Source organism: Arachis hypogaea, chromosome 6, assembly GCF_003086295.3.
Source record: "Arachis hypogaea cultivar Tifrunner chromosome 6, arahy.Tifrunner.gnm2.J5K5, whole genome shotgun sequence".
In the NCBI taxonomy this organism is placed as follows: Eukaryota; Viridiplantae; Streptophyta; class Magnoliopsida; order Fabales; family Fabaceae; genus Arachis; species Arachis hypogaea.
The window spans coordinates 106,147,809-106,168,704 of NC_092041.1; the positions used below are offsets into that span (position 1 = coordinate 106,147,809).

General features: G+C 36.8%; 2 protein-coding genes across 2 annotated transcripts; one reads left to right on the forward strand and one right to left on the reverse strand.

Annotated features, from left to right (window-relative positions):
• The first annotated feature begins 9,156 nt into the window (after positions 1-9,156).
• LOC112697371 (uncharacterized) lies at positions 9,157-10,812 on the forward strand. Its single transcript, XM_025750510.2, has one exon. It carries the CDS (start codon positions 9,157-9,159, stop codon positions 10,810-10,812), a length of 1,656 nt encoding a protein of 551 aa, XP_025606295.1.
• A 1,327-nt stretch (positions 10,813-12,139) lies between these two features.
• On the reverse strand, positions 12,140-13,853 carry LOC112805874 (serine/threonine-protein phosphatase 7 long form homolog). Its single transcript, XM_072198310.1, has 5 exons — positions 13,791-13,853; positions 12,975-13,299; positions 12,577-12,829; positions 12,401-12,482; positions 12,140-12,322 (listed from the first exon to the last, which is right to left on the reverse strand). The coding sequence occupies exons 1-5, from the start codon at positions 13,851-13,853 to the stop codon at positions 12,140-12,142; spliced, it is 906 nt and encodes a 301-aa protein (XP_072054411.1).
• Between the last annotated feature and the right edge of the window lie 7,043 nt (positions 13,854-20,896).

A 20,896-nucleotide genomic window follows, 5' to 3' on the forward strand; every position in this document is an offset into this window, starting at 1 on the left:
AGAGAGGCGCACATTGGCAATTAAATCCCATTATGCAGCTCCAAGGTTTGGGACTCCTGAGCGGCAAAAACTGATAGATGAGGTAGAACAATTCTTATTATTTTCTCCCTAGTGCAGTGTTCTGTAATATTAGGCATATTTTGGAGATTAAGGAGAGACTTTACAAATTACAACTATCACAAAGAGGTTAGTGATTATAAATTATAAGGTGATAATCTTAACGAAGCAAATCTGCACTAAGTTTTGGTGGATTTTGATGATTATTGGTATTTTATGTTTTGGCTTTTTTTGTTAATTGACTTTTGAGTTTCTATTGGAATGATATTATAATATTGTGATTTATCTAGTACTTTTAATCTGGATGATATTTTAAACTATAATTATATTTTAATGCGTTTATTTCTATTTTATTTATTATTTTATTGTAAAACGGTTTTATCGGTTGAATTGCGGTTGAACCGGTTAAACTAATAAACCGGTAAACCAGTAGCTAGAGCGGTTCGATAACCGGTTCGGTTTTCAGAACCTTGGTAGATATAGGTTGGCAGCTATTATTGTTGGTTGCTTCCTTGTTGCATGCGAAGGGTTATTGAAGTCTTGTAGCCTCCAAAGTGTTGTCTTCTTCGTTGCTTCTTAAATTAATATCTTTAAGTTTATTCTGTAGACAAGACAAAAACTAATAACAGAAATAATAAATAAAATGAGCATCAATAAGAAAAAGAAAATCAATAACAGAAATAGTAAAAAATTATTCCCGCTTATTACCCAAAATCAAGGTGTATTTGGATTTAGATATGAAGTCTAGACATTTTTGAGTGAGAATTTTGACTTATTCATTGATATGATGATTTGTCTATGTTTTCGCTTGGACAGTAATAAAAATACCTACAAAAAAATACAATATTTAAGTTAGTAAGAACTTTAGTAGAATTGAATGATATTGGATTAAAAAAATGTGTATATTGAAATATTTGCAAGCCATGAACCTAATTTGTATGAAAAAAATAAAGTAGGTTGGGCTTATGTTATATAGGCCCAGATATAAACAAAAATCAGTAATAATATAAAGAATAAAGTAGTATCAACTATCAAGGACAAGATAATCTTTGCTGGAATCGTAGTGTTGATGAAGAATTTACAGTAGCTAGTGTCTATAAAATTCTACCTGGGATAATAAACGAGAAGCATATCCTGTGGCAGAAACTTTGAAAATGGAAAGGACAAAAAAGAATAAAGGTGTTTGCGTGGCAAATGGCACACAACAGATTTTTTACGACAAGTAGAAGGGCTAGAATGATGAATACGGGTGATTCGTGTCATAATTGTCCAGAACAAACTGAGACAACAATACATGTTTTTTTATATAAATAAATATTCAAAAAACATTAATTCCGAAAATACGCACGGCATCAATTTATTCCACAAATGCGCAGGCGCTTGCGAAATGGTATTACACTACAAATCATGGGTGGTAGCAACGAAATGGAGCTGACACTGGCAAGCATTAGCATTTCGCAGCTGACATAAAAAAAATGGCGCATTCCAAGTATGGCAAACACGAATTGGAGCACCTCAAGGACAGCGCCAGCGCCAGCGAAATGGCCCATTTCATATATTCAGTTTTATTGCCAAATGCCTATTTTATAAGGTGTTTGCTACGGTACAATGATAAATTTATACGTACCGATATAATAAAAACGTGGACAAATGACAAAACGCCACGTAAATTATATTATCTCCGTCAACATTTAATTTTTATTTTTTTAAAATATATATCTTAACATTATTTTTACTAAAATACCCTCATAATTTAATAAAAATAAAAAATATTTTTTATATAAATATATAAAAAAGACTTAAATGTCCTTTTTTTATGTTAAATAAAAATTATCATTTTAAATTAATTAAATTTTAACATTCAACTAACTTTAATCTTATATTTTAAAATCTTAAATAATTTAAAAAAACAAAACAAAAACACATGAAAAGAAAAAAAAATAAAAAAAGTTGTTCATCTAGCTGCTTCGTGTTCTTCGTCTCCTCCCTCCTCTTCCTTCTCTCTGCTAAAGGAGAAGAAGAAGAAACCCTCTAACCCTAAACCTTTTTTCTCGAGCTTCAATCAGTACTGTTTCTGTTGGATCCACAGAGACGGCGACGCCGGGGTCTTCTACTTCCTCTCTTTTGTCAGAGCTGTTCACCATCTCCTCTAGTTGTGCGTGGTTCGAATCTGTTGCAGCTGCGAGAGACGAAGCCCATCATGTACCACTGCTTACTGCTTGCCTGAAGCTTTTCTCTGCTCTGCTCTGCTCCGCTGCACTGAAGCGCAGCAAGTTCATCGCCGTACCAAGAAGATCCCGCTCTCTCCTCGACCCTGCTATCTCTTCTGACTCCGTGATTGCAAATTGGTGGCAGGGAAGCAAATTGGGGCTGGGATTTTGTTAAATATTAGCATGCTTTAGCCTTGCTCATGCCAATATTAATTGGAATTTCTTCGAACGGAACATGATTTTAATCACATGATTGTCTGAATTTTAATAACTTTTTTTTGTCTGAATTTTAATCACTTTTTTTTTCTATTTGATTCAATCTCTTTATTTTGTTTCTTTGTTCTTGTCAATATAATGTATCAATGCCTCTGTTATTGGGATTTCTCTGTTTTGCCAAAAATCTGTAGTATGGTGAACTTTTTGGTTTCATGGATGCTTACCCTTTTTCATATTTTAATAAGTATTTATGTGCTTAGAAGAGCAATTGACTCTGGTTGCAAATTCGGATTGTTGGTGGAAGGAATGCAAATTGGGACTGGTTTTCTAGTTGTTGGTGGACTAGCCTAGCTTGCTGCATTGATTAATTCATTAATAGAAGGGAGTGGTGTCATAATCTGCATTGACTCTGAAACAAGAAGTGATGTCTCAGTTCCTTCAGTTTTTCTGTGTCATCATAGCAGCTTCGCATGCTATTAGGTTTGCCACCAACTTCTCTATTCTTGTAGAACACCCTACACAACACCCAATCTTCCTGTATGGACAGAAAAAAGAGTTAATTAGATGCTATCATAGTTAATTTGAACCTATGACTATGCTTTAGAAAATGGCCGAGGTTTGTGAAAGCTTCAATTTTTACCATCATTCAATTGCTTCTTTTTCTTTTCTTTTTTGCTACTTCATTGAACTTCAAAGTGTTTGGACTAGTTGATGGAGTACTCCCACTTGCTTGATAAAGCAGATGAGTGTGAGGATCTATACATGTGGCTTGTGTATGCATGTGAGTGTTTTCTCTCCTTTTAATCCTTCTATACAATAATTTTATTTTATTTGGAGATAGTGGAGGAATAGTTAAAGATTTAGGCGAATGAAATCAAGAACCTCTATGTAGCATTTTAACTAGTGTTGACATGTGATCAATCAACAATGTAAATCATTTGAGCTTAAACATTTTATTGATATGACTTATGCATGTGTTTTACGACTGTTTCTTTACCTTTTGTAATTCATTAATCATCACAGCATCATGGGCTGTATCTGTTCACTATGCATACCAAAGAACATGGAAGCCTTTTAATCCAATCCTTGGAGAGACCTATGAAATGGTTAACCATGGTGGAATCACTTTTCTTTCAGAACATGTATCTTTTCTTCTAGTTGAGTAGGTTTTGTAATGCATATTTTACTTTAATTCCATATAGGCATTTGATTTGTTATAGTTGATGCCTTGATGCTATTAAGGTCAATGATTAATTCAGTTCTTAGCTATTATTTTTCAAAAAGAAATTACCGGGCAAATTTCTTTGCCGAGCTATTGATTCAGTTCTTGGCTATTGATTTTTGTTGTTGGATCTCAACAACAAAAGATTCAATTCTGACATTGGCGTACATGGCCAAGCAAATTTTTCATCATTTGCGACTCATCATGATGTTCATCCACCACCACTACCTATGCATTTGTTTCAAGGTGTTCTTTCCAAGGGCAATATGCTAACTTATAACCAAGTCATGGAAGTAAGTTGCAAGAAATTTCAGAAGGTCAATATTCTTAACTCTTTGGTTCCGTTTAGTAATTGTATCAATATTTTTGAGGAATGAAGCAAATAATTAAACAAATGCTCCTCTCATAAGATAAAATTTGTACATTTTCTAATTTCTATCTATCCAAAGGTTTAGAACAATGAAGGACAATTTTTCTTAATTATAGTTTGTGTGTCTAACTATACATTTGGTTTTGAAACTTTATAAGATAGTACTGATGACTCAAACCATCGTTCAGGATCAAATGCATCAGATAATAAGCCTTTCTATAACTTCTTAGAAGTTAAGGATCCAGAGTGGGGGAGGGATGCACCTGGATCACATCACGGGCGGCACAAAGCAGGACGCTACGGCCTTGATCTTAGCTTGAAGCTTTGATTCTAGCAGGAAACTGTGAAGCAGTAACAATGGCTATGATGAGTATGCATTTATAATGGTTTGGTTTAATTACTCTGTTGGTCCCTATAGTTTCGTGAAATTTTCAATTAGGTCCCTATACTTTTTTCTTTATAATTGAGTTTCTGTACTAAATTTTTTTTTCAATTAAGTTCTTCTTAGTAGTAATTGGCTGAATTTTATAAGGACCTAACTAAAAAAAAAGAATTGGTATAGGGACCTAAATAAAAGGAAAAAAAGTGTATGGACCCAATTAAAAAAAAAATTGGTGCAAGGACTCAATTAAAAGGAAAAAAAAGTATAGGGACCTAATTGAAAATTTTGCGAAACTATAGGGGCCAACAGAGTAATTAAACCTAATGGTTTTCTGCTTGAAATCCAACAATGTTAACAAGCTAAGAAAAAGTGAATAGTTTCCTAGTCTTGGTTGAGGCCAAGGTAACTCGGAATTAAAAATAGAAGGGACTTGTTACATTGGAGACCATGCCTTTGAATTCAAGGAAACTAGAAATCAAAGATAAGAAGAAATCTTGCATGGAGATTTCATTTGACCTATCTTAATTTCGATAGTTATGGTTTTATTTTATTTGAGACTTTTAATTTGGTTACATTACATGTAATTCTATAGTTGCGCTATAGTCTTAGTAATGAAATTTTAAATTCGATGACACTCCACAAGTCTTGGTTCCTACAAGGGATTTTGTAGCGTGAAAATGCATGACTTTTATTTAAAATTTAAGAGGAATCTTATTTGGGACGAAATCATTTTAGAAATTTTGTTTACTCTTCAAAATTTTCACTAAATTTGTTATTTCCTCAAAATAGGGGGTAAGTACTCCTTTATCATTTTCTTTCTTTTGCCCTTCTTCACATTTCACAGAGAATAATTAAAGTTACTTAAAATGAAATTAAATATGCCTCGTATTTGGTATAATGTTCTCAAAATATATAATTCCAATATGAAATGAAACTAAACGTATTCAAATTTAACTTTCTTTTCGTAATATAAATCAAATTTAACTACTAGTGTGGTTTATAAAATTTGATTTGACAGTGTTTTCTTTTGAATATACGTGTAATGTATATGTGCAAAATGATCAAAATACAATCAGACTGTAATGTTGAAAAAATATAAAATAATGTATGATGAAGAGTGAAACTTCATCTAATTATCTTTATATGTCACTTTAAATGGCACTTTCTCAAAAATGAGCAGGAACCAATCTTCCCTTTCGTTATTCTTGAATACAATTTACAAAATCTAGAGAGCGATAATGGTTAAAATCGCAACCTGGCTAATTAGGACTGGGGAGCTTGAAGGATTAACAATAAATCTTAAAATGACATTCAAAGGGATTTCTATCTTTACTCACTAGTTAACCTGTCCTACTTGAACCAGAGACTTGATATCTTAGCAAAACATTTCCTTTGTCTCAGATATCTCCAATAATTAAGGTCAAGGCAATTTAGTGGAGAGGATTAGATTGTTGTAGCTGGTAGAAGTGTGGAGCAGCCTCCAAGAGCCATGATCTTGGAGTGCATGTCGAAGATCCCCCCTTCTGAGAGCTTGCACAATGTCACTGTACTATCCAACAGTAGAAGATATCATTATATTAAAACTTCAAAGGCTGATAAAATTTTATATGAATGTGAACTATCAAAGGAATTTGCATTCTTTATCTTTGCTCCAGCAAGTTTGATTGCTTCTGCAGTTCTGTACATATCATCTGTGCCTATTGCAAAATCTGTAAAGAAACAGATGACAAATATATCAGAGAAATTACTCTTCATTAACAGGCATAAAACTTTTAATAGAGAAACATAAGTTAGGAAGCATTTTAGTGGGAAAAAAAAGACTTGTATAAGAGATATTCACACTTCTAATGAAAACTTCACAAACTAAGACATGTCAAGCAAACATTTATATGCACTATGATAGATTATGCCTAATAAAAAATTAGTACTTACATAAAAGCTCTACTTTTCCAATCATTTATTCAAAACAGAAAAAGCCTTTCATGATAACTGCAGCATTAAAATTTTGTATTGTAGGACTAACAATAACAATAATCGAAAAGGATGGGAGTTTATCATAACATTTATCATAACATTTTAAAAGCCTTGTACCACTTGAAAAATTTATCATAACATTTTAAAATCATGGAACAAAAGAAGGATATTTAGAAGCAAACCTCCTATAATTTTTTTCTCATGAGTTCAAAACATCAAGCCATGAACCCAAAATAAGTCACAGAAATCTCTAGTACGGAACAATAAAATGGCCTTCTAAAGAGAGTCATTTTCATCTTAGTTCGCCAACCATACAAGAAACTGAAGGAACCGAGACATCACTTCTTGTTTCAGAGTCAATGCAGATTATGACACCACTCCCTTCTATTAATGAATTAATCAATTCAGCAAGCTAGGCTAGTCCACCAACAACTAGAAAACCAGTCCCAATTTGCATTCCTTCCACCAACAATCCGAATTTGCAACCAGAGTCAATTGCTCTTCTAAGCACATAAAAACTTATTAAAATATGAAAAAGGGTAAGCATCCATGAAACCAAAAAGTTCACCATACTACAGATTTTTGGCAAAACAGAGAAATCCCAATAACAGAGGCATTGATACATTATATTGACAAGAACAAAGAAACAAAATAAAGAGATTGAATCAAATAGAAAAAAAAAGTGATTAAAATTCAGACAAAAAAAAGTTATTAAAATTCAGACAATCATGTGATTAAAATCATGTTCCGTTCGAAGAAATTCCAATTAATAATGGCATGAGCAAGGCTAAAGCATGCTAATATTTAACAAAATCCCAGCCCCAATTTGCTTCCATGCCACCAATTTGCAATCACGGAGTCAGAAGAGATAGCGGGGTCGAGGAGAGAGCGGGATCTTCTTGGTACGGCGATGAACTTGCTGCGCTTCAGTGCAGCAGAGCAGAGCAGAGCAGAGAAAAGCTTCAGGCAAGCAGTAAGCAGTGGTACATGACGGGCTTCGTCTCTCGCAGCTGCAACAGATTCGAACCACGCACAACTAGAGGAGATGGTGAGCAGCTCTGACAAAAGAGAGGAAGTAGAAGACCCCGGCGTCGCCGTCTCTGTGGATCCAACAGAAACAGTACTGATTGAAGCTCGAGAAAAAATGTTTAGGGTTAGAGGGCTTCTTCTTCTTCTCCTTTAGCAGAGAGAAGGAAGAGGAGGGAGGAGACGAAGAACACGAAGCAGCTAGATGAACAACTTGTTTTATTTTTTTTCTTTTCATGTGTTTTTGTTTTGTTTTTTTAAATTATTTAAGATTTTAAAATATAAGATTAAAGTTAATTGAATGTTAAAATTTAATTAATTTAAAATGATAATTTTTATTTAACATAAAAAGGAGGCTCAATAATTTTTATATGGAAATTAGATTAGTGTTTTGCTTAGTAATGGAGGAGTAGTGTGATTTACCCGATGGTGGACCTATCTTTAACACGCAGGGGCGTGGTGGCTGCGTGGAGTGGCAGGTGAGATGACGTGGCGCCGGATGAGTGAGACACGGTGGCAAAACGCAGAGGCGTGGTACCTCATCACGTGGGGGCGTGATGATGATGTGGCGGAGCAAGAACTAGCCACGCTGGCATCACGTGGGGGCGTGATGATGATGTGGCGCACCAGGATTTGGCCACGCAAGCACGTGGGGGCGTGGTGGGGTGCATCACGTGGGGGCGTGATGACGTGGCACGTGGGGGCGTGATGACACGTGGCAGTACGTGATTCGCCTGAGGCAATCAAAACGTGGGGGCGTAGTGAATGCTACCCTCTATATAAGGCAGTGCACAACTTCATTTTCATTCTGAGGAAGTGTGTGAGTGTTCTTTGAGTGTGTTTTTGGTGTAATGGAGGGTACTACAAACTTGGTAGTGTATCGCGACGGTGAGATAATACGTAATACTCATGAGGGAGTGAGGTTTGTGAGCCAGAATCCGTTTTCGTTTGTGGTTCCATGCACCATGACGTTTATGGAACTTCAGAATGGTCTCTGCCAAAGCATGGAGAACGGAACGTTAATGAGAGTGAGCAGAATTCTGTACCGGAATCCGGTTGTAGTTTTTGGTGGTCTAATACAGTTTGATACCATGCCAATTACTGACGAAGTGACTATGCATAATATGTTTCAAATTCACCGGCAGACGCAGATGCGACAGCCACATATTGAGCTGTATGTTGAGTTTGAAACCGTAGAGGCGGAAGGGATTCAAAATGAATTAGAGGTGGAGGATGATAGAGCAGCAGTGTACGAGGGAATGAATAGTGACAGCGAAGAGGACTTCGAAGCTACTTATGAAGCCGGCGACGAAGACGAGGATGGTGATGTGGGAGTTGAGAAAGCAGCTCATAATGTAGTGGTTCACCTATCGATTAGTCAACCGATGAACGTGCCACCTTTTATGCGTGAGTTGGATCTCGACGCCATGCATGCACCGGAGTTTCCGGAATATTCAAACATAGGTACGTGATGACCAAATAATATGTTATCTTTAATATATACTTTGGATTGATTAGTAAACGATGATGGGCACTTTCTGTAGGCGTTCCTGATCCCGAGGACGGAGAGTTCCGGATTGGAGTGGAATACAGTTCTAGAAAGTCGGTCGTGGCAGCAATTAGAAGTTACACTATCGCTAGAGGAGTTGACTACGAAGTGTATGAGTCTGAGCCATAAACGTTCTATGCAAAGTGCAAGATGTACGGGCGTGGGTGCGACTGGCTTATCCGAGCCAGCTTGATACGGAAAAAAGGTTGTTGGGAGATACGCAGATACAACGGTAGGCACACGTGCACAACTGGAGTGATTTCACAGGATCATTCCAAGTTGGACTCGGACACAGTTGCTGAGGCTATAAGGCCATTGGTCGAGACTGACCCGTCCATAAAGGTGAAAACTATAATAGCCGAAGTCCAGTCAAGGTTCAACTATACCATCAGTTACCGAAAGGCTTGGTTGGCAAAACAGAAGTCCATAGCGAATGTTTTCGGTGATTGGGAGGAGAGTTACCAAGCCTTGCCGTGGTGGCTCTCGGTTATGGTTCAGAAGATTCCTGGGTCAGTTGTGCAGATAGAAACACGCCCACTCTACAATGGGAATGAAGAGGCTCAAGGGGTAAAAATACTTCATCGCGTATTTTGGAGTTTCAATCCATGCGTTAGGGCATTCAGGCATTGCAAACCCCTAGTACAGGTTGACGGAACACACCTATATGGAAAGTACAAAGGTACACTTCTGGTAGCTGTTGCACAAGATGGGAACCAGAACATTGTGCCTATTGCTTTTGCTTTAGTGGAGGGGGAGACAGCTGATGCGTGGCACTTCTTTCTAAGGAATCTGCGAATGCATGTTGTTAGAAAAGATGGTGTGGGTATGATCTCGGACCGGCATGAGTCAATTCGGGCAGCGGTAAATCGTTTCGGAAGTGACTGGCAACCTCCAAGAGCATGGTGGATGTTTTGTATAAGGCACATCGGCAGCAACTTCCTACGCGCATTCAAAGTCCCTCACTTGCAGAAGCTTGTGGTCAATATTGGGTATTCAAGAACGGTGGAGGAGTATAACATCAACTATAAGAGGTTGGAAGAGCGAGGTGAGGCATATGCCAGGTGGTGCGATGCCATTGGGCTTAGACATTGGGTATTGGCATTCGACGAGGGACATCGTTGGGGCCATATGACGACGAACCTTGTCGAGTGCATTAACTCAGTGTTGAAGGGTGCCCGTAATCTACCTGTGTTGGCACTAGTTCGAGCAACATATTATCGGTTAAATGAACTTTTTGTGCGGAAGAGTGCTGAGTCTTACGAACGCAAACGTGCGGGACATACTTACTCCGTATTCGCACAGCAGCGGATAGAGGCAAGTATGCAACAGGCTGGGAATATAGTCGTGCACCGTTTTGACAGACGGAATGAAGTATTTGAGGTGCGCGAAATGACTAGTGGAAAGGTGTTAGTCGTTGATCTTGCACGACGTACGTGTGACTGTGGGCACTTTCAGGTAGAACGAATACCATGTCGTCATGTTATTGCTTGCTGTGCTAACCAGCGAATCGATTGGCACGTGTATGTGCATGACGTGTACAAGATGTCAGAAGTTCGTAAGGTATATAAATTTGAGTTCTCACCGTTAGGTGATGCGGAGACATGGCCTCCGTATGAGGGACCCACATTGGTCGCTAATCCCGCCTTGAGGCGAACGTCAAAAGGTCGACCAAAATTGACCAGATACTTGAACGAAATGGACTCACGCGACATGCGTGGTCCTCGGATATGCCGTCTCTGTGGTGCCCAGGGACATAGTCGGAGTCGATGTCCTCAGCGTGCCGGATCGAGTGGTGGGGGGGAATGACTTTTATTTTCATTGTATTTGTATTTTTGAATTTGCATTTTTATAATAAATTTTCTTTCTTGTCTAAGTCGTGTTTGAATTTTTAAATTTGATATTATCCGTTGATGGTTAAGAACATGATAAACACAGAACATTACAATACATTGAAACATAGTATGAAATAACATTTACTGCCTTACTGAAAGAAACATACATATTTTAACTACAGATAACATCGACCAACATACAGAACATTAAAATACATTGAAACATAGTATGAAATAACATCGACCAACATACATATTCTAACTACCCAAAGATACATATTCTAACTACAAATAACATCGACCAACATACAGAACATTAAAATACAGTGAAACATACTATCAAATCTTAAAAACCCAACCCGATGCTCACTTCTTACGACCCATCCAGTGCAATGCCTTATCCATCATGCTCAGACCTGGCTTTGACGGAGTATACCTATCAGGTGGATGTCGCTCCGTCCGAAGGTCATATGGGTGACCTGCAACTGGGTCACCCATACCTGTCTCTACACGAGGTGCCGACCCACCCGCCCCTGCTGGATCTGCTGACCCACCCGCCTCTCCTGGATGTGCCGATCCACCTGCCTCTGCTGGAGCAGATGCACCGGGGTTGTACTCGTCAACAAGTGTGTATGTCCGCCGAAGGAATCCACTATCACACGATGCACCTTCCGACGTGTGGTCGGAAGCAGGATGCTCCAAACCATGGCTCATACCAACTGGTGCCCCACGTGGATCAGCTGTACCCGACGGTGAATGCAGAGCACTAAAATCTGACCAACCACCCAAACTAGCATTGGCCCAATTCTGTAGTTGTTGATCTCTGTGACCGCCGATGGAAAAGTCGAACCAATCATCAGTACCGGCTGGAATCGTCAGTACCGGCTGAGAGTGATGAGAGTGGTGGCTGTGCTGAGAGTGATGAGAGTGGTGGCTGGACGCACTATGGTCCTGTGGCTGAGGTGGCTGTGGTACATAATAAGGAACCGGCTCAAACACTGCATGCTGAGGTGGCTGAGGTGGCTGAGGTGGCTGAGGTGGCTCAGGTGGCTGAGGTGCAGGTGGCTCCGGTGGCTGAGGTGCAGGTGCATGAGGAACATATGCCGACAATCTCAGCAGATGTCCGAATGAGCGCACGTACCAATCCCGATACTCCGGGGTCGGTATGAAGTCCCATGTCGGAAGGGGGTGTAGATCCCGCATACGAGTGTTTCGCCTGTTGCCCCACTCCGCTATCCAATCCCCAAGCAAAACTGTCCAGTCATAAAGCTGCACTCCGCGAAGAGCCATGCAATGCTGCTCTAGTGGAATGTCCCTAGGTGCTCGCGGTGGGGCTGTAAGAACCCAAACTGACGCATCACTCGATCCGTAGGGTGCCACTCGATACACTCAAACGACAACAACGGAGCAACGATATCACACACATCAAGATGTCTGTGTAACTCGACGGGAATGTTCATTCCCTGGTACGGCCGCCACTCAAACTGCCACAGATAATTCGAATGTCAGAACCATAACATTAATCTTTGGATCTAGCATTCATTAAAACCATAAATAGTTACCTCCTGCATGTAGTCTATATCAACCCTAAATGTCACAACAGTCTTCTCCAACCACGCTGTACTCCGCTCCGCATGACTCCACCTGAAACATGATACAATGAAAAAATCTATGTCAGTAACCGTAACTGAAACATGCATAATGAATATATTGTCCGACAAGAACCATAAATATTTACCTCATGGCAACTGGTATCTCAGCAGGTGGAAGGATATGCCTCGGTACGGGTGAAATACACGGCATTCGCTCCCATGCCCAAACAAACAACAGGTTAAGAGGACCATCCATCTCCTTCGTATCATATCGTGATGCACGGCATAGTGCTCGGTAAAGATGAGCCAGACATGCTGAACCCCAACTATAAGTATGGATCCGCTCGAAATCGCGAAGCAATGGTAGATACTTTGCATGGGCATATGCGGTCGACTTATCTGTGAATAGAGTCGACCCTAACAGACAGAAAATCTGACATCTCACGTATCTCCTTATGGACTCTTCAGTGTCCAACGGCTCCGCATCTCTGACACTTCGAACCCAACCGAGCTTTATATAGGATTTTGAATTACGACTGAGAACCGGTTGACGACCGAATATTTCCATGCTGTGACTGAACGAAATCACTACTACTGTCAGTCCATCCACTCACGGGCTCTCCATCAATTGGTAAGCCAAATATATGTGCGACATCCTCCAATGTCACCGTAACCTCACCCACCGGCAACACAAAAGTGTGAGTCTCCGGCCTCCACCTTTCAACCAGAGCAGCTAACAACGGGTGAGATCCTCTTATCATCCCAATCCTAGATACGTGGTAGAATCCGGTGACACGTAAGTAGTTTTCAACCCTCGGGTTCCAACTCTGTGGCGGATCCAATTTACGCACCAACAAATTTCTGTTCGGCTGCATCAATAAAATTATATTTGTTATATTACCTATAAATATGCATGTATTATTAATAAACAAATATTAATAATAATATTTACATATTTATTTACTTCATTACAAACAAGCTATATATTTTTTTTTCTGATATTTATTTATTTATTACTTTAACAATGTATTAAACTTTTGAATTTGGTCAACATTTATATTATTTATTTATTTTACTATATATGGTATTATTTTTATATTTTTGCCGTAAAAAATTTTTTTTTTTAAAAAAATTTTAACTTTGTCGTATTATAAAAAAATATTGTATAACAATTAACTAATTATACACAAAAAAAAGATTATATTTAAAATTAAATTAAATAACAGCAAATTAATTTTTTTTATTTTTATAACAGCGGAATAATTTAAAATTAGCAAAAACAAACTAAATAAATAACATAAAAAACAGAAATAAAAATAAAAATACACAACCCTTCCGAGCTTATAATTTAGCAACTTACATAGATTGGATGATCCAAATAATTTACAATATGTTCCTCTGGAGCTTTATAATCACGAACCATTCTTTAAAATAAAAATAAAATAATATTTTTTTTTCTTCCCTTTTCCCTTTTTTTCCAGCTGGGAACGGTGAGCAACAACAACCTCCTTGGAAGAACACTTCTCAGCTGCTTATATGGAGAAACACTAAGCTCTCCTACCCACTCTCCATAAAATGCATAAGGCTAGCTTCCTTCTTCGTTTATATAGAGCTTCAAGCTCTCCAACCTCTGCTGCATGCTGTTTACCGGGGTGATACATGTCCCCTGCATGCCAGCAGCTTCAGCACGCCCCCCCGTGGTGCATCGGGGCTCTGCCACGCCAGCTCCACCACGCCCCTGCGTGGTGCCAGTCGCTGCATGTCGGCCACGTCAGCACGCCCCCGCGTGGTGTGCCACGACGGATTCCGGCCCCGTCATCTCGCCCCTGCGTGGTGAGCCACGTTGAATCCTGGCTTGGTCACCACGCCCCTGCGTGTTGACCACCACTTTCACCATCGGGTAAATCCCCCCATCCCCCAATATTCTCCCAATACACCAACACCTTTTCCATAAGAATAATAATTTCCGTAAAAAGGACATTTAAGTCTTTTTTATATATTTATATAAAAAATATTTTTTATTTTTATTAAATTATGAGGGTATTTTAGTAAAAATAATGTTAAGATATATATTTTAAAAAAATAAAAATTAAATATTGACGGAAATAATATAATTCACGTGGCGTTTTGTTATTTGTCCACGTTTTTATTATATCGATACGTATAAATTTATCATTGTACCGTAGTAAACACCATTTTATAAACCAAACTAAACTTAAAAAGGTAGTAGAATTTTGCCACGGTCCATGGGCTTGATGAATCTTTTCCTTTTATAGAGTTTTGACTTTAAAAGGAAAAGTAGAATCATGTGTCTTGCACTCTTTAATATAAGATCTAGATGATTAGATGATCCTTTTAGTGAAAGGAAATAGACTCTTGTGCATATGCTGTGTCCCAGAGGACAAATGAATTTGAATAATTTTGCTTCTTTTGTAATTGTTAAGTACATAAAAATGGTAAAGGAATTTGTTGAGAAAGATACGTGTCGACATATGAATGTAGAAGGAAAGTATTTGTTAAGAATATAATAGTAAAGATGTTGAATAAAAACACAATTATGATAGATTTAATATTTTAAATTTATATTTTAGATGAAAAATTTTTACTGGATGTTTATTTAGAAGAAAATATTATTTTAGTCTTTCACAATTAAATTAAAATTTAAAATATCACAGTTGTGTCAAATGTAATATTTTGTTTTAAGCGTTATTCTATAATATTTATAAAATACACGTTTTAACTTCATAGAAACATAAGTTTCACTTTTTAATACTTATTTAAGCAATTTAGGTACAAAATTTATAGACACAATATAATTATCCTTTGTTTTATTAGGTTTTTGATAAAAAATTATTTTATTTTCTTCTAAATATACCTCTTTCTTTTATTATTATTTTTCAATGGTGATGAATATGATAGTAATTGTAGTGATTTGGTGGTAAAATTATTAGAAAGAATAAGAAAAGAAAAAAAATCCTAATTTAAACAAATGATATTTAAAAAAATTAATATTGATTAAAAATAAAAAATAAAATATAAAAAATTTGAGACAAAAATAAAATTTTAAATATTAAACACAAAATTAAAATTTAATTCGAATATAAAAATTAAAATAGTATTTTATCAATTTATTTATCAACTGTATTAGCAAAATCTAAACTTAATTTCTCTAATTATTTTAGTCTCACATGCACAATGGACTATTTCGTTGGCGCTGCTCTTGAGGTGCTCCAATTCGTGCTCATCATGCTTGGAATGCGCCATTTTTTGGATGCCCATGCTGATGCCTGCCAATGTTAGCTCCATTTTGTTGTCACCACCCATAATTTATAGTGTAATACCATTTTACAGGCGCCTCCCAAAAATTGGCACTGCTCATCTATGGAATAAATTGGTGCCGTGCGTATTTTCGGAATTAATGTTTTTTGAATATTTATTTATATAAAAAAGCCCAACAATACCTGTATTAAGAGATTGCCTTAAGACAGTAAGAGTGTGGATACAAATGCTAAATCCCAGAGTTGTCTCCCACTTTTTTTAATCAGAATTAGAGGATTAGATAGTTAATAATCTGAGCAATATATATGGGAAAGACTCTCAATGTAAATGAGCATATGTCTTTCTAACTACTTGCCGGTAGATCTAGAAATAGAGATGTCAGGAGATTTTCAACCTTCCATACTCTAGATCTAACAATCTTAAATTCTAAATACTAGAATACATTACAAAAAATAAGCAAGCACTCATAAATAAAAAGCAGTCACATATAGTAAGAACAAACAATAAAAGAGATACAAATAAATTAAAAACCATCACCGCAGGGGTAGATCAAACTTAATACAGACAGAACATCTAACAACCAAAGACAAAGAGCAGGATACGGATGTGTGTTGTGTACTTATTTAGGAGAGTGGATTGTTGAATTTGAAGCTAACACAGGTTATTGCAGCGCAGAGCAAATGGAGATGTTTGGAATTCTCCATGGGTTGCGGATGGCTTGGAATATGGGTATGCGCCGAGTCATAGTGAAAAATGATGCAAAAGAAATACTCAAGTCTATCACAACAAAAAAAAATAGAATTAATCAGATTCATCATGAGATAATAAGAAAAATTGTTAAGATAAAACAAAGACTGTGGAAGCTAAGGTTCTGCCATATTTATAGAGAAGTCAATTGAAGCGCTAATTGATTGGCAAGGAGGAGTTTGGATGATGACTTAGGATTTAGGTTCTTAGATATAGCTCTCAAGAATTTAGAAATGCTATTACAAAATGTTTAGGAAATTGTACTCGTACTATTAATATAGTTCAAAAGTGTAGATTATATTTTCTTTCTTGGACCTAGGCCTATTTTATTCCAAAAAAAAATAGTATCAAATGAGCAATAAACAAAAAAAGAACCAAAATAAAAAATATATACTTTATCTAAAGTTAATATCTTACATCATCAATTCTGATAAAAATTATGAGTGCAATAATAAAAGATAAATATCATAAATTTTTAATCTTTAAATGATCAATTAATAAAATTTTTCAAAAATAATTTAGATAAAATCTCATCTTTTGGAATAAATTTAACTTTTAACCTTTGTTATTTTATTATTAAGATAAAAAATAATGTTACACATTTAAATTTGTTTATTAATTAAGTCTAATTAAATGTTAATCATAATTAATTTTTGGTTTAATTACTCTGCAGGTCCCTATAATTTCACCGAATTTTCAATTAGGTCCCTATACTTTTTTTCTTTTCAATTGGGTCCCTGTACCTTTTTTTTTTCAATTTAGTCCCTATTAACGTTTGACGTTAAAAAAAACGTTAGTGAGTTTTGGAATGACTTATTTACCCCTGTCTTCTCCCTATAAATACTCTCGTTGCAGTATCTGAGGTTTCTCTTCTTCTCCCTTTTTCATTTTTAGTTTTTATATTCTCCAAATTTATGGCTCATAGTCAAGGAACCTCATTCATTCTCTCTTCGGGAAGCTGTGTTTCGAGGAGCTCGTACTCGAAGGAAAGAAGACACCTGTGTTTCTGTGGAGAGGCAGTAACCGTCCGCCGTTCCTCAGCCGTTTCTGACAATGGTAGGAGGTATGTTACTTGTGGGAAGATACCAAAATGCAACTTTTTTGAGTGGATTGATGATTTTGATTGGATTGAGGTTGATGACGGTGCAAAGAATGGGTGGCCAAAGGAAAAGAAAAGACGGGTTCACTGTTTGTGTGGTGACACTCTCAGTCTTCAAATTTCAGGAACCACAAAGAATTCTAATAGAAGATTTATTTCTTGCCCTAACAGAAGATGTAAATTTTTTGAGTGGGTTGATGAAGTTGGTGCAAGAAGTAACGTATCTGCTGCTGCTGTTGAAGTTGTTGGAACACAAAATTCTGCTAAGTTGGAAGCTGAAATGTGGAAATTGGATGCACAAGAAAGAAAGATAGAGAGGCTAAACGTGGAGATAGAGAGATTAATTGTTGAAGCCAAAGAAATAGATGCTTGTGTGGGTAGATTATGTGATGAGTTGAATATTCTCCAAGAACAAGTTGGGAGGTTGGATGACAATATGAAAATTCAATGTAAAATGCAATATATGCTATTTATATTTTTGCTAGTCTTAATAATTGGAATGTGGTTTGCTAGAGATTAGAGTTATGTGTGCTATGAAGTTGTAATATAAGAGATTGTATGGCTTCAATCCAATTAAAGTTAATTAAGTTTAGTTTGAATCAATTTTGCACTTTGATGTATTTCGTGTGTATAACAAATGATAGTTGGGAAGCAACTTTATCAATGTGAATATTTAAATTTTCACAATTGACAACAACTTGCAACAAGAAGTGGCCAGAAAATATGCTACATATATTTTCATTAAGTGTTCTTGTAAACCATACTTACACAAAATATCATAACATAAGTGGTCATATAATATGCCACATATAACTAATCCAAAATAAGGATCCAAGAAGTGCAACAATTAAAAGTGGTCCAACCTGATTACAAAATATCAAAATAGTGGTCCTATCCACATAATAAACAGTGGCCACATAAACACAATTCATCACAAGATATACTATTTAACAGCAACCCCAACAACCCTAACTATAAATATAAAGAGACTTCAGTCATCACTTAGGTCTATATGTAGACTAGGTGCTCCTTTTTGCTTCATCACTCCTAACTTCAGCCGTCCACTTCTCCTCACACCAAACACCTTTGTCTTTGGTAAAGGTTGAGAAGATGCTCTAGGTGCTTGGTGAGATTTTGCACTTGCCACAGCTAGGACTAGGAGAGGCTGGGAGGCTGGCCCTTCAAGAGGCAAAGTTTGTTGTGAGGTGGCTGTGGTTGGAGCCACTGCACCGGTGGATGTGGTTGGCCCCAAAATCTGCAGCTACACATTCCAGCCAACAAGTCAACCACAAATCTCTCAACAATCATCCAGTTTTTATGAGAAACTTCGTATTTCAGTCCTCCAGCCCATCTTGCTTGCCACTCCATAGCTCGCGTAGCAATGACATCAAGCCTCTTTTTGGGTTTAGGCATGATTGTACTCATATTTTTCGGCCTTCTTCTTTTTTTCAGCAAACCGAGACATCCAATAATACTGAATCCACTCGAACATAGTAAGTATGGGCTTGTCTCTTGCCTCTAAGATCCTACCATTGAAAGCTTCAGATATGTTATTCATCAACATGTCGCTCTTAGCAAGAAACGTGAAGTGGCTCTTGTACCAGAGCTTTGGATCCAATGATGCTAACTTTTCATAGCATTGACGGTTGATGTTCATTAGTTGAGTCATCCTCCTCTCCCATTCCTCCACATATGTAGCTTTAGCTATTGATAGAATTAGATCCCGCAAAATAGTCCCACCTCCATATGCTTTCTTGCAATTCGCATACAGATGTCTCAAGCATAGTCGATGCTCTAACGCCGACATCATCTCTTGAAAAACTTGCATCAAACCCTGCAGCACAGCATATATAATTCAGATCCATGTAGCTGCATCATATCATATATAATAACTTTTTATAGAGCTGCAACATATCATATATAATTCACTTATAAAAGGCAACAACATATGATAAATATTTCAGTTTTCAGCAGCTGCAACATATCATATTAAAAGTAAATAAATTAATAAATAAATTAAAAAAAAGTAAATTCTTATATCACTGTTTTTGTTTTTCCCCGTAATAATAACTTTTCAAATTTAGTCATAATCAAATTATGAATTGATCCAAAAGAGATGAGACTTGTGCATCTATGATTTAAGGGTCCACCATGATTACTGACAGAACATTTCAATAATCTCAAAAATCAAAATAAGAAACTTGATAAGAAAAGTGTTTTAATAGCAATATTTATTGTGTGGCCAATGATAATTTCTACAAAATAAAAAACTGTTTTAATAAGTCGTCCACTTGCAACTTGCAAGACCAAAATCCAAATCAAAAGCCACTTGTTAACACTATACAATCATGTTGGGGTCAAAGAAGATTTTCATTCTGGCTATAAATATGATTATTCTTCTGTGTTTCATTCTTTCATTAACTAAGATAAATTTTCAAGATATGATCAATATAAACAGATTTCAAGAACATAAAACCATTATGAGAAATGTAAAAGTGTGTAATGAGAAAAAAAATTAAGAGCAAACTAGCTAAGACAACTACTAAATCATACACATGCTACATTGCAGCTTTTATAAGCCTATTAAAAACTGTAGCTACATTTTCACTAAGATGATAAAACAAGAGACAATTTTACAAGAGAGATCGCCATAGTAAAAGTTCAATTTTACAAGATTTAACTTGCAAATGCTAACCTTTTATTGGTCAGACATGAATACCCACTTTCTTCTACTGACATCTCCAATATCATCCAATAACAGGTTTATAAACCAATCCCAACTGTCTCTAGTCTCAGCCTCTACAACAGCAACAACAATTGGAAAATAGTTATCGTTTGGATTTCTTCCGACAGCTACCAATAGTTGTTGACCATGATCACCCTTCAAGTGGCAGCCATCTACTCCTATGATAGGCCTGCAACCAGCCAAAAAGTCTTGCTTGACAGAATTTAGACACATATACATCCTCATAAACCTTGGTTGGTGTGTAATTGAAGGCCTGTCAACCAAAATTTGAGTAGTTGACCCGGGATTTGTCCTCATAATTTCTGCACAGTAATCTCTAAGCTTGCCATATTGTAGAATAGTCCTGCCATGTACTTCTTCCCTCGCCTTTCTCCTCGCCAATAAGCCTTTGTGACTGAAATATTAGCCATGTATTTATCCTGAATGGTCTGAATTACTATTGCAATCTTCATCTCCTCCCCCTACTAATATTGGTAACAATCTTCTGAGACACCCAACTACTTGATGCAAGCCTACCGCTGTAATCTCGTCCACAAGTGTGCTTTCCGTTAAGGGTCTTCAGCCAAAAGCAATTGGAACCACCAACTTTGGATGC